The sequence below is a fragment of the Dipodomys spectabilis genome, unplaced genomic scaffold (genome assembly GCF_019054845.1).
Source record: "Dipodomys spectabilis isolate Male_0828 unplaced genomic scaffold, ASM1905484v1 ptg000175l, whole genome shotgun sequence".
Taxonomy (NCBI): domain Eukaryota; kingdom Metazoa; phylum Chordata; class Mammalia; order Rodentia; family Heteromyidae; genus Dipodomys; species Dipodomys spectabilis.
In genome coordinates, this window is record NW_024870852.1 from 5644788 (window position 1) to 5656680 (window position 11893).

The 11893-nt window shown below is 42.2% G+C and overlaps 1 protein-coding gene across 2 annotated transcripts; it reads left to right on the plus strand.

Annotated features, from left to right (window-relative positions):
• The first annotated feature begins 50 nt into the window (after positions 1 to 50).
• On the plus strand, positions 51 to 10950 carry Trmt6 (tRNA methyltransferase 6 non-catalytic subunit). 2 transcript variants are annotated; one of them, XM_042694726.1, is made up of 11 exons: positions 51 to 310; positions 881 to 1008; positions 3268 to 3377; positions 4194 to 4285; positions 4382 to 4465; positions 4728 to 4852; positions 5798 to 6156; positions 6604 to 6689; positions 7783 to 7885; positions 7985 to 8071; positions 9817 to 10950. In XM_042694726.1, exons 1-11 carry the CDS (start codon positions 189 to 191, stop codon positions 10006 to 10008), a joined length of 1488 nt encoding a protein of 495 aa, XP_042550660.1. In that variant the 5' UTR covers positions 51 to 188; the 3' UTR covers positions 10009 to 10950. The 2 variants fall into 2 exon arrangements, with proteins under 2 accessions (XP_042550660.1, XP_042550661.1); XM_042694727.1 differs by lacking the exons at positions 51 to 310; positions 881 to 1008; positions 3268 to 3377; positions 4194 to 4285; positions 4382 to 4465 and adding an exon at positions 4497 to 4587.
• The last annotated feature ends 943 nt before the right edge of the window (positions 10951 to 11893 follow it).

Consider the following 11893-nt stretch of genomic DNA (forward strand, 5'->3'; position numbering starts at 1 on the left):
CCAGCTGAGGCTCCCGGAAGCGACCTGGACCGGGAAAGCGGAAGCGGCGCGTAGCACGTGGGGGCGGTGCTGGACCGAGGCATCGCAACCCTTCCCGGCCGTGGAAACGGAGGCCGGCGCCCGCCACAGTGAAGTAATAATAACCAGGTGTGTGAATCGGGAGGGACACCGTGAAGCACGAAGACCGAATGAACATCATGGAGGGCTCTGGGGAGCCCCCGCATCCCGGGGACCACTGCATCCACGATGGCGACTTCGTGGTGCTGAAACGGGAAGATGTGTTCAAAGCAGTGCAGGTCCAGCGGAGAAAGTAAGCCCGGTTGTTGGTCTTGGGGCTCACTCATCCTATCCTCCAGATGCCCCCTCCCTCTAGGTTTTCTTCCAGCCCCCTGCGGGGCGGGGGGGTTGGGAGGGGTGGGGTGGGGTGGGTGGTGCTGTTCTTGGCTCCTGAAATCTCCTTTGCCCTTACTACCCGCGTCACTCTAGTTCCTCTGTAGGTGTACAGTCACAGAAGCACAGAAATAACGCTGACCATCCGTTGTGGAGCATACTTTTGTTGTTGGGTTTTTTGTTTTGGTTTGGTTTGTTTTTTTGCCAGAACAGGGGCTTGAACTCAGGGCCTGAGCACTGTCTCTGAGCCTCGCTGTGCTCAAGGCTAGCGTTCTACCACTTGAGCCACAGCACCACTTCCGGCCTTTTCTGTTTCTGTGGTACTGAGGAATCGAACCCTGGGCTTCATACATGCAAGGCAAGCACTACCATTAAGCCACATTCCCAGTCCTGGAGAATACTTTTGAACCAAAATAGAATTAATGGGTCATTTCTATACTGGATGCAAAAAAAGTAAAGTTAATCGATTGTTTTTTTCTCCCCCCCTCAGAAAAGTAACTTTTGAAAAACAGTGGTTCTACCTAGATAACGTCATTGGCCATAGCTATGGATCTACTTTTGAAGTGACCAGTGGAGGAAGTCTTCAGCTCAAGAAGAGGAAGGAAGAGCCCGCTTCAGGTGCATAAAATAGATGTTCTTCATCTAGGGAGAGACCACTAGTTAATTCCAAACTCTTAGCCCAAACTAACCTCTTCACCCCCCACCTCTCCCCCCCCCCAAAAAAAATCCAAGCTCATAATCTAAGAACTATAGTTTAGTGGAACAAGACAAATACTTTGTTGGTGAAATACCTTGGAGTCCACATTGAATTGACTCCTTGACCTTGAGGCCTCTTAAGCAGAGGCCTTGAGTCTGTTTTCTTGTGAGAGCATGTGCTGGCTCTTTCATTGCTCAGAAGTTAGAGTTGTTAGCAGATAGTGAAGCAGATAAGAGGGCTGGCTTTGAATCCTACTGTCCCGATATTGGTGCCTGCTTCCTCACCTGCCCTAGAATCTAGGGTTAGGCCAGTGATTAGAGTTTTGCAGTTTTTATTTTATTTGTCTATAAGATTAAGCCATTAAAGATACTTAACTCTTGGGTTCTAGTGATAGGACTTATAGGAAGATCTTGATAGTATCTCTGGTAAGGGTCCTGTATTTTAGCTTTATTACTAATTACTAACTAAAAGTAAATATTTAAATATTCTAACAAAAATATTTAAATTATTACTAATCAGATGCCTAAAATGCAATTTTGAGCTAAACTAATTAGGTACTTTTAAATTAATATTCACCACATTTGGGTGTGTGTGTGTGTGTGTGTGTGTGTGTGTGTGTGTGTGTGTGTGTGTATGTGTATCTTCAGGCATGCTTGGTGTGTGTGTGTGTGTGTGTGTATCTTCAGGCATGCTTGGTGTGTGTGTGTGTGTGTGTGTATCTTCAGGCATGCTTGTACCAAGGCTTGAACTCGGCCTTGTGTTCTCAATCAGCTTATTTTTCATAACAGCAGTCTGTCATCTTGCTGGTTAATTGTAGATAGAATCTTAAGGACTTTTCTGCCTGGGCTGGCTTTGAACCTCAGTCCTCTAGATCTCAGTCTTCTGAGTAGCTAGGATTACAGGTGTGAGCCACTGGCTTCTGACTTCCATGGTTTTATTAAATAACAATAAGTGCTAGGTACAATTAGTCACTGTGCTAATGACAGTCCCTAAAACAGATTGTCTTATACAATGTACTTACAAGTGGAGAGCTGGGATGGTTGTAGACATCTGTATGCCCATTATGCTAGAAGGCTGAAACAGGATGATCCTGGGTTCAAGGCCAGCTTTTGGGCTAAGGTGAAACCTGTCTAAATGTACTTACCAATGCAAATACTATTTTAAACAGTCAAAATAATCAAATAGGCAAGCAACAGAATTTCTCATGGAGATACATGCTGTAAAGATAATAAGGCCACGAGGCTGGGAAAGTGGCTCAGTGGTAGAGTGCTTGCCTTGCATTCATGAGGCCCTGGGTTCCATTCCTCAGCACCACATAAAGCAGAAAAAGCCAGAAGTGGTGCTGTGGCTCAAGTGGTAGAGTACTAGCCTTGAGCTGAAGAGCTCAGGGATAGCTCCCAAGGCCCAGAGTTCAGGCCCCACAACTGACATAAATAAATAAATAAGCCAGGAGCAAGTAGTGGAGCCTGATTGGGAGAGGTGAGCCTTGGCTGAAATAATGCACTGAGCCCTCAGTAAAACGCTCAGATCTCATAGGAGACAGATATCTAGGCAGAGGGGCAGCAGTTCCAAAATCTTGGGAGGGACCTTAGTTGGATGGATTCACGAGCAGAAAGAATGGTAGTTTAGAGGAAGCTTAAGGGAAGTGTGATTTGGCAAGAAAAGGCAAGCTAGAGGGCCGGGTCTTTGAAATGTATTCTCATGGCTATGGGAAGCCACTTCATGATTTTAAACTCCCAAATAAAATAGGTGACCTAATTAATGAGTACTGAGGTATCCATGTGTATAAAGCAAAGGAGGGGGGCTGGGAAGGTGGCTCAGTGGTAGAGCGCTTGCCTTGCATGCCTGAGGCCCTGGATTCCTCAGCACCACATACGCAAAAAGAAGAAAAAGCCAGAAGTGACACTGTGTTTCAAGTAGTAGAGCGCTAGCATTGAGCTGAACTGAGGGACAGCGCCCAGGCCCAGAGTTCAGGCCCCACAACTGGACCCCCCCCCCCAAAAAAAAAAAAGCGAAGGAGGGAGGGGAAGAGTGGGAACAGGAAAGTAAGAGGATCACAGACTACACCAGGGATAGAGTACCTAAGCTTGATTGGCTTTATGTGGACAAGTGAACTTAGGAAAAGTCAGATTGTAATATAATTCAGATCATAAATATCATGGAGTAATTTCTTTCCTTAGATACTAAAGAAGCTGGCACCGATAATCGAAATATAATTGATGATGGAAAATCTCAGAAACTTACCCAAGATGACATAAAAGCTTTAAAAGACCAGGGCATTAAAGGAGAGGTAATAACACACACACACAAAAAAAAACCTTTTTATTTTTTCTGTATTTGACACTTAAGAGATTGTTTGGATTTTAACATAGGCTACTTGGGGTAAAAGAGAAAGAGTAATAATGGTGATATACTTTTGTTAGAAATAGGTTGAAATTTGCACACATCTACGTATATTGAGGTTTTTGTTATTTATGCAGGAATAGAAGTGAAGTACATTGCTGATTGTATTAGGGATAGAAAATATATCTTACACAGTGGTCTCTCACCTACTGCAGGAATTACATTGTAGAGATTCCCCATAATAAGTGAAAATCTGCAAAGTAGCAGCATTACATAGTCATTCCTCACTATATCATAGCTCATTTATTGCTTCTTCCTGGGTTTTCACCTATCATGGGGCTCTCTAGAATGTAACTCCTGTGGTAGGTGAGGAATAACTATTAATGTATTTTTTTTAAAACTCGCAGTATAGTGAAGCCTAAATAAGTGAACCACAATATAGTGAGAGACAACTGTATTGGAATTAACATCATTCACTTTTAGTAATGTTTCAGCCAGTGTCCTCAGGAATCAAAGTTTCCTTATCTCTCTTCTTCCTTTATTGTCTGTCTTTTCTTTATCTTAATTTAAGTAGAGTTGTAAAGTACATGTACTTTATTACAAATTCGACATAGAGCATAGAAATACAGAGTTCATCCATTTGGACTTCTGTGAAGAGGCTCTGGACAACCAAACCTTTGATTATATTTTACCATAAGAAACATTTGAAGTTATTTGCACTATGAAAGTAGAGGTTCAGAAAAATCTGCTTCTTTTCTTATAGGAAATAGTTCAGCAGCTAATTGAAAATAGTACAACATTTCGAGACAAGACAGAATTTGCTCAAGATAAATATATAAAAAAGAAGAAAAAGAAGTAAGTAGCATTGGTTGAAGTTATTAGACTCTATACATGTTTCCGAAATACATATTACCCTTTTTTTTTTCAACTTGATGTTTTTCATTCTTCCAGATACGAAGCCATCATTACTATCTTGAAGCCATCTACTCGTATTCTTTCAATTATGTATTATGCAAGAGAGCCTGGAAAAATTAAGTACGCTTTGTTTCCTTTCAAAAGTATAATTGGGGGAAAAATATATCTTTAAGAAAGTCATGATTTTAAGTAAAATGAAAAACTTGCTCATCTGCATAAAGTGTCCTCCTACCTCAAAAATTGTAAGTCCTTTTACTGTCACCTCGAAAGCAATCAATAATTTTATCAACACAATTTTATTAAACAAAACTTGAAAAATAATTATTAAAATTTCAGACTGTTTTTTAGCTAAAAATGAATGAGTCATCCTTTTTTTCCTTAGCCACATGAGATATGATACACTAGCCCAGATGTTGACATTGGGAAATATCCGTGCTGGCAATAAAATGATTGTCATGGAAACGTGTTCTGGCTTAGTGCTGGGTGCAATGATGGAACGAATGGGAGGTAAGATTTAACACTTTCACATTAAGTAAAGCCCTACCCTGATGGGAGTAGATACAAAGCTAGATGAGTGGCCAGTGGCTAATGCCTGTAATCCTAGCCATTCAGGAGGCTGAGATTTGAGGATCGTGGTGGAAGCCAGGCAGGAAAGTTCATGAGACTCTTTATCTCCAGTAAACTACTCAGAAAAGTTCAGAAATGGTGCTGTGGTTCAAGTGGTAGAGTGTTAGCCTTGAGTACACAGAGGCTTAGCCCACAAAGGGACAGCACCCAGGCCTGCCCTGAGTTCAAGCCCCAGGACCAGCAAAAAAAAAATTTTTTAAGCTGATTGAATACTTCATGGTTAATGAAGTGATATATGGATGGCCCTTTTTAGCTCCTGTCCCAGAGCTTCCCATGTGGTCTATATCTTGAGCAGGCTGTGGTGGTGCCCATGGTGGTTATTGTCCTTTTCCGCTTCAGGTGGTAGTTCTGGAACCTATGGCTTGCTAGGCTAACCTTTGGGAAATTGATTTCAATACTTAACTTTGATAAGAGATCACATTTTACTATCCTTCATTGAAAGATTTGACTGGGAAGATTAAGGATGTGCTTTATCCTGGAATATAGCCTAGCTTGGTTTGCTCTTTCTGATGCTGTAGAAGGCTCATAACTACCTTATTTGTGAAATGAGTAGGAGAAAGTGACAAAGTCATGGACCATCCAGATTTACATATACATTAAGGTTTTAAGACTTCCTGTTCATTTGTTTTGGAATTGTGCTATCCCTACAGGGAAAATCGACTCCAAACAGACCTGCAGAGTTGCTGTATCATTCTTTAGTCTGTAAACTTGAGTAGGAAGATGCAGTGTTACTACCATGTTACTACCTGGAAGAGACTGTGTGTTTTCTTGGTCTAGAGTTGACTCCACTCTACCGTGCACATGTTTTGTTTTTAATCTGTTTAGGTTTTGGCTCCATTATTCAGTTGTACCCTGGAGATGGACCTGTTCGTGTAGCAACAACATGTTTTGGATTTCCCAAATCTTTCTTCAGTGGTCTTTATGAATTCCCCCTCAACAAAGTGGAAAGTCTTCTAAATGGAACGTTTTCTGCTGAGATGTTATCTTCTGAGCCAAAAGACAGTGCTTCACTTGAAGAAAGCAATGGGGCAGTTGAGGAGAAGCAGGCTTCTGAGCAGGATAATGATGACAGCATTGCAGAGGCCCCAGAGAGCAATAACCCAGAAGAGCCAGAAGTAATGGAAATAGTTTCCCAAGATCCACAACACAAGGAGCCAAAAGAGAAAGGAAGCAAAAAAGACTATGTAAGCATATCAAATCACTATTCTCAAAATATGATTGGGGTCTCAGTTAACTTCACCGAAGTAGTGAGGTTTAATTTAGCTTTGGAATATCTAAGAAGATAAATGTCAAAAAGAGCAGAGTGGAGCCAGTGCACAGGGTACAACTTAACCTTTGGGATGGAGCTCTAAGATGTAATGAATTCTTTTTTAATATATGTTTTCTTAGGTATTTCAATCTTCTTTAGAAGTAGCCTCCTCTTAGGAGAGGAACAGAAAGGCACAGTACCTATATGCATCTGATCATACAAAATAATATTTATCAAAATGAACTCCAGGAAATGAAAAGAAGAAAAAAAGTAGCTTTAGCCTTCAGTTGATAAACATTGTTGAAATGTTTTGATGGGACACAGTGTTTTGGAAAACCTGGCTGAATGACCTCAGTACATTGGTTTCTTATTTTTCTTGAAGATGCAGGAAAAGCAAAGAAGACAAGAAGAGCAGAGAAAAAGACATTTAGAAGCAGCTGCTCTGCTGAGGGAAAGAAATGCAGATGGGTACGTTGATGAAAATTGAACATAGGGTACTTGATGTTGGTGGGCTCCACTTCACAAAGATCAACGTTCTCTTCTGCTTGTCTCCTCTGATACTGTTGGGAACTGAGATGAGAACAGTGTCTTGCATTTTGAAAGAAAAGAGGCTGGGTCTGGCAGAGGTGGGAAATGGTGATAGTTCAAGAGTTGCAGAAGAAGCCAGGTGCTGGTGGCGCACGCCTATAATCCTAGCTACTCAGGAACTGAGATCTGAGGATCGCAGTTCAAAGCCAGCCCAGACAAGAAAGTCCACGAGACTCCACTCCAATTAGCAACCAGAAAATTGGAAGTGGCACTGTGATGCAGAGTGGTAGAGCACTAGTCTGACAGCACTCGGGCCCTGAATCCAAGCCCCACAAAAGTCTCAGTGGAAACCTAAGTGCACTTCAGTGAGAGTGCCTCACGGGGGACTGAGTCCCACTAGGTGCAGGATGGGACACTCAGATCTCTGTGGCACTGGCTGATGCCCTGAGCTAATGTAAACCCCTCTCAAGCAGAGATACACTTAGTCTGCAACACTAGCATAGACACTACTGGCTTTGTTTCCAAATTATTGTAAAATAAAAACAAGACTGTCGCTGTGTGTTACAGTTGCCAAGCACTGGGAAAGCTTGCAGCCTGGTTTTGTGTTTCATAGAAATAAATAACTTGTGTCCTCTCTCAGAATGCTGTATTTAAACTTTATAAACCATAAAAGTAAGTACATGATCATTTTAGATGCATTTTACTTTATTTTTATTTATTTATTATTTTGTCAGTCATGAGGCTTGAACTCTGGGCATGGGCGCTGTCCGTAAGCTCTTCAGCTCAATGCCTAGTAGTGCTGTACCACTTAAGCCACAGCACCACTTCCGGTTTTCTGGTGGTTTATTAGAGATGAGCATCTCATGGAGACTTTCTTGCCTGGACTGGCTTTGAACTGCGATCCTCAGATCTCAGTTCCTGAGTAGCTAGGATTACAGGCATGAGCCCCTGGCCTCCTGCTTTGAATGCATTTTACAACTTAGGACATTCTTTGTGAGACTGGAGACATAATTGTGGAACGTTTTCTTCGCAGCTTAATTGTGGCCAGTCGTTTCCATCCCACTCCTCTGCTGCTGTCTCTGCTGGACTTTGTGGCCCCTTCAAGGCCATTCGTGGTCTATTGCCAGTATAAAGAGGTAATACTGGGCTAAGATGGACAGCAGTTCTTACACTTTAATTATGTGTACCAAACTGCACCCAGGAAGTATTAACAAAATTCTGTTTTTTGTCTTCAGCCTTTGTTGGAATGCTACACAAAACTCCGGGAAAGAGGAGGGGTCATCAACCTCCGGCTGTCTGAGACTTGGCTCAGGAATTATCAGGTACGTGTTCTTACCATCAGATTGTGGACCTGCTGTCTCCTTGTAGTAGTACGGGAGGTTGTCAAATAGATCTGTCTGTTTCTGATGATAATGGTAAAGTCTCTTGCCTGCATGTAACTTGGAGAAAGTGCCCCTGCCTTTTTTTTTTTCCCTGATCCTTTTCTCTTCATGTCAGGGAGTATTATTCTGTAGCTCTTATAACATAGACGTTCAAAGAGAAAACAGTACAGTTCACATTTCCCCAAGACCTTGATATTTCTGTGGAGAGGGTAACTGACAAGGATGAAGTCTCACATGGACAAGAAAGTGCCCTTCATACTAGGTCACTACTGTGATGTCTTCACAGCCAATGTTTGAGATATCTTGATGGACCGTGTCAGTTCAGGTCTTCTGGAAGTCATATATCCAGGTGCATTTCTTTTTCTCTTTCCTTGCCCTCTGTTTTGTTTTGTTTTCTTTTTAGATTCTGGGTATCAAACCCAAGGCCTTGCACGTGCCAGGCCAGTTCACTACCACTAAACTACAGCCCCATACATCAGGATGGAACTCAAAAGTGTAAGAGCTTTATTGGGAGAAATGCCTTTGAAAGGCAGACAGGGTAGGCTTAGCTGCTGTAGTTGATACCTGAGAAGGAGGCGCTAAAGGAATGGAGAGAAGCGGCTGTAGTGCTGTTCTGAGAAGGCTAGGCCAGGTTAGTAGGTCAATAGGAGCAAGAGTGCCTCTTAAAGGGGTTCTGGATTGGGCAGAAATGATCCAGAGGCAGAAAAATGTGTTCAGTTACCATTGGGAGCAGCTGGTGGCTAAATGCTGCAGCAGTATCCAAAGGCTTTCTGTACCCAAGCCTCATAGCCAGTCCCTTCATGAAGGGAGAGCAGAGAAGTCCCTCCCGTGCAGAGCAGTCCTGCTACTTGGCATCTTCTCTTTGATACTGTGGTTGGAGGCTGTTGAGCCCTGAGTACTCTACCCTTCATGGATCATCTTAGTTAAGGTAATAGGGGGGAAGAATTCTTATCAGAGTTGAGCCAATCAAAGGGAAGGGAGGCTCTGAGTGTTCATCATCCAGTTGCCACTTCTTCATGGACCTAAGCTTTGGCATGGGCCATGAAGCTTCCTGGAGCCAAGAGGAAGAAGCAGGTCATGCAGACTATTTGCTCACTCTCCGCAGACTTTGGAGAAACAAATACCAGTTTTATTATTTTTGTTTTGTTTTGTTTTTGTTCCAGTCCTGGGGCTTGAACTCAAGGCCTGGGCGCCATCCCTAAGCTTTTGTGTTCACTCCACCACTTGAGCCACAGCTCCACTTCCATAATTGGAAATAAGAATGTCATGGACTTTCCTATCTGGGCTAGCCTCAACCCTTGATTTCAGGTGTAAGCCACCAGCACCTGACTTAATTAATTTTATTTTTCTCATACCACTTAGCACTCTCATATGAAGGAAGGAATGAGCTACTACTTAAGAGTCATCCAGTTAAATCTTCAAGAGAATCTGTCATTTAAATCCTGATCTTGGGGCTGGGAAGGTGCCTCAGTGGTAGAGTGCTTGCCTTGCATGCATGAGGCCTTGGGTTCAATTCCTCAGAACCACATAAGCAGAAAAGGCCAGAAGTGGTGCTAGCTCAAGTGATAGAGTGCTAGCCTTGAGCTGAAGAGCTGAAGTGTCCAGACCCAGAGTCCAGGCTCCACGACCAACAACAACAACAAAAATCTTTATTTTTGAAACTTATGTTTTTCTGTTATGATTAGGTACTGCCAGATCGAAGTCATCCCAAACTGCTGATGAGTGGAGGTGGTGGTTACCTTCTGTCAGGCTTCACCGTTGTCTTGGATAACCTTAGAGCAGACACCAACCTCAAGTCCAGTATGAGTGCTTTAGAATCTCCCAAGACTGAGGAGCCAGCACCCAAAAAACAGAAATGCACTGAGTCTGGCTCTTAACTCATCAAGGATGGTTTTGATTTTTGTCTTCAGGCATTCTGAAGTTGATAAACTTTAAATGCCATTGCTAATTGTTTCTTCATGCCCTAAGAATACGAATGTCTGTGTCCATCTCTTCCTGGGAAGGAGAGAAGCCGTTTGTCACATTTCTCACACAGATGGGTTCAGACTGTCAAAACTGCAACTCAAGTATGCATTTATGGATTGATTCAATACTTGTGTTTATTTAATAAAAATCCTCAGACTACTTTCAAATGCTCTGCAAATATCTTGAGAATTTCAGCATCCTTGAAAAGATGTACAATTGGAATATCTCAGTAGAGCTAAAACATGGTGAGTACTGAAAGGAAGAAATTGTGGATAAAATGTCCTATTCATCCTCTTCTCTTCCAGCCTAAGCAATATGGATGTGTGAGTATATGAGGTTGCCAGTACCAAAAAATGTCTGCCATGCACCCTCAGTGAAATAAGTTTTTTTTTTAAATGTTAGGTTTTATTACTTTAATAGCTGACAACCTGGGGAGGTCCAAGAACTTATTTTATTGCTTTGAGGGAGTGGGTGCAGAAAGGTTTCATAGGTACTATATTTGCATTAATTTGCCAATTCTCTTGTCCTTTTTTCCAAATAAAGTGACTAGTACACGTGTGTGTGTGTGTGTGTACTGATGTTGGTATACACACACATGTATTTTGTATGTATGCACAAAGACAGAATGTACTGCCTGTTGAACTACAGTGAAGTTTTGTGCAAGACTTAGGACAGGTCTCATTGCATTGGTATCACTCCCTGTCAAGTGTTTGTTAAAGTGCCTTTTTCTGGTGATTAATACTGGTCTAAAGAGCTCTGCCATGATTCAGTAATTAGCCTTATTATAAGCTCTGAAAAACCATGATCAAATGATTTGGCCATCTGTTATAGCAAATAAAAAATATTAAGAGTAAGCCACGGCTCCCATGCAATTGATTTTTGCCTCTGTGTGTGTCTGTCTACTGTGTCATGCTAGCCAGTAGTTGAGTTTGAAATCAGGGCCTGGGCTCTGTCCCTTAGCTTTTTCACTCAAGGATGGTGTTCTACTACCTGAACCACAGCTCCATTTCTGGCTTGCTAGTTTATTGTAGATGAGAATATCATGGACTTCCTGTTTGGGCTACCTCCAAAATCTTGATCCTTAGATCTCAGCCTCCTGGGTAGTGGTTGATTACAGGCATCAATCAGCAGCACTTGGCTTTCTCATGCATTTGATACCTGTGTCTTCCTCACTAGAGCATGTCCACTATGTGTATTATTCCTGTCACAGAGAAGACCTGTATTGCCCAGAGAGTAGCATATCAGGAAAAAAGAAACTTCATTAAGAGTGGCAGATGCCATTAGAATCTACCACTCTTAATGGCTGTGGGTTTACCAACAAGTACAATTTTTTTTTTCTGAAAACAATTGCTGTTCAAGAATAAAAGTTCCCTACGATGATCCCTCCGACTGATTAATGACTTAGTAATGCTGCCTGGATTGGTTTTCAGTGTAATGTGACATGTGACATGGTATGTGGTAGAGGACATCTTGATGGCTGCCTCACTGAACATGTAGCAGATTGACCACCTGAGGTAGCCAGGCAAGTTCATGAAGGAAGTCACAGACTACATAGATGAGAGTCAGTCAGCACTAATTGTTTTCCCCAGGTTACTAGTGAAACCATCTAGTAGGGACTCATCCTGTTTCCACGCCCCATTACCTAAATCTTGGATCTGTGCTGACAGATTTGTGGATTGAGCTCTTCTATGCCCATGAACCTCTCTTAGGAGATAATTTGTGAACTCTAGTACCACCAGCAAAAGTTAACCTGTCTTTTTTTCCCTTTTTGTCCCACTTCCCTGGTGTTTCTTTTTC

Coding starts and splice junctions, on each gene's coding strand:
- Trmt6 (XM_042694726.1), top strand. CDS start 189: ATGAACATCATGGAGGGCTCTGGGGAGCCCCCGCATCCCGGGGACCAC. Junction 1,009..3,267: donor GAAGGAAGAGCCCGCTTCAG/GTGCATAAAATA, acceptor TTCTTTCCTTAG/ATACTAAAGAAGCTGGCACC. Junction 4,466..4,727: donor AGAGAGCCTGGAAAAATTAA/GTACGCTTTGTT, acceptor TTTTTTCCTTAG/CCACATGAGATATGATACAC.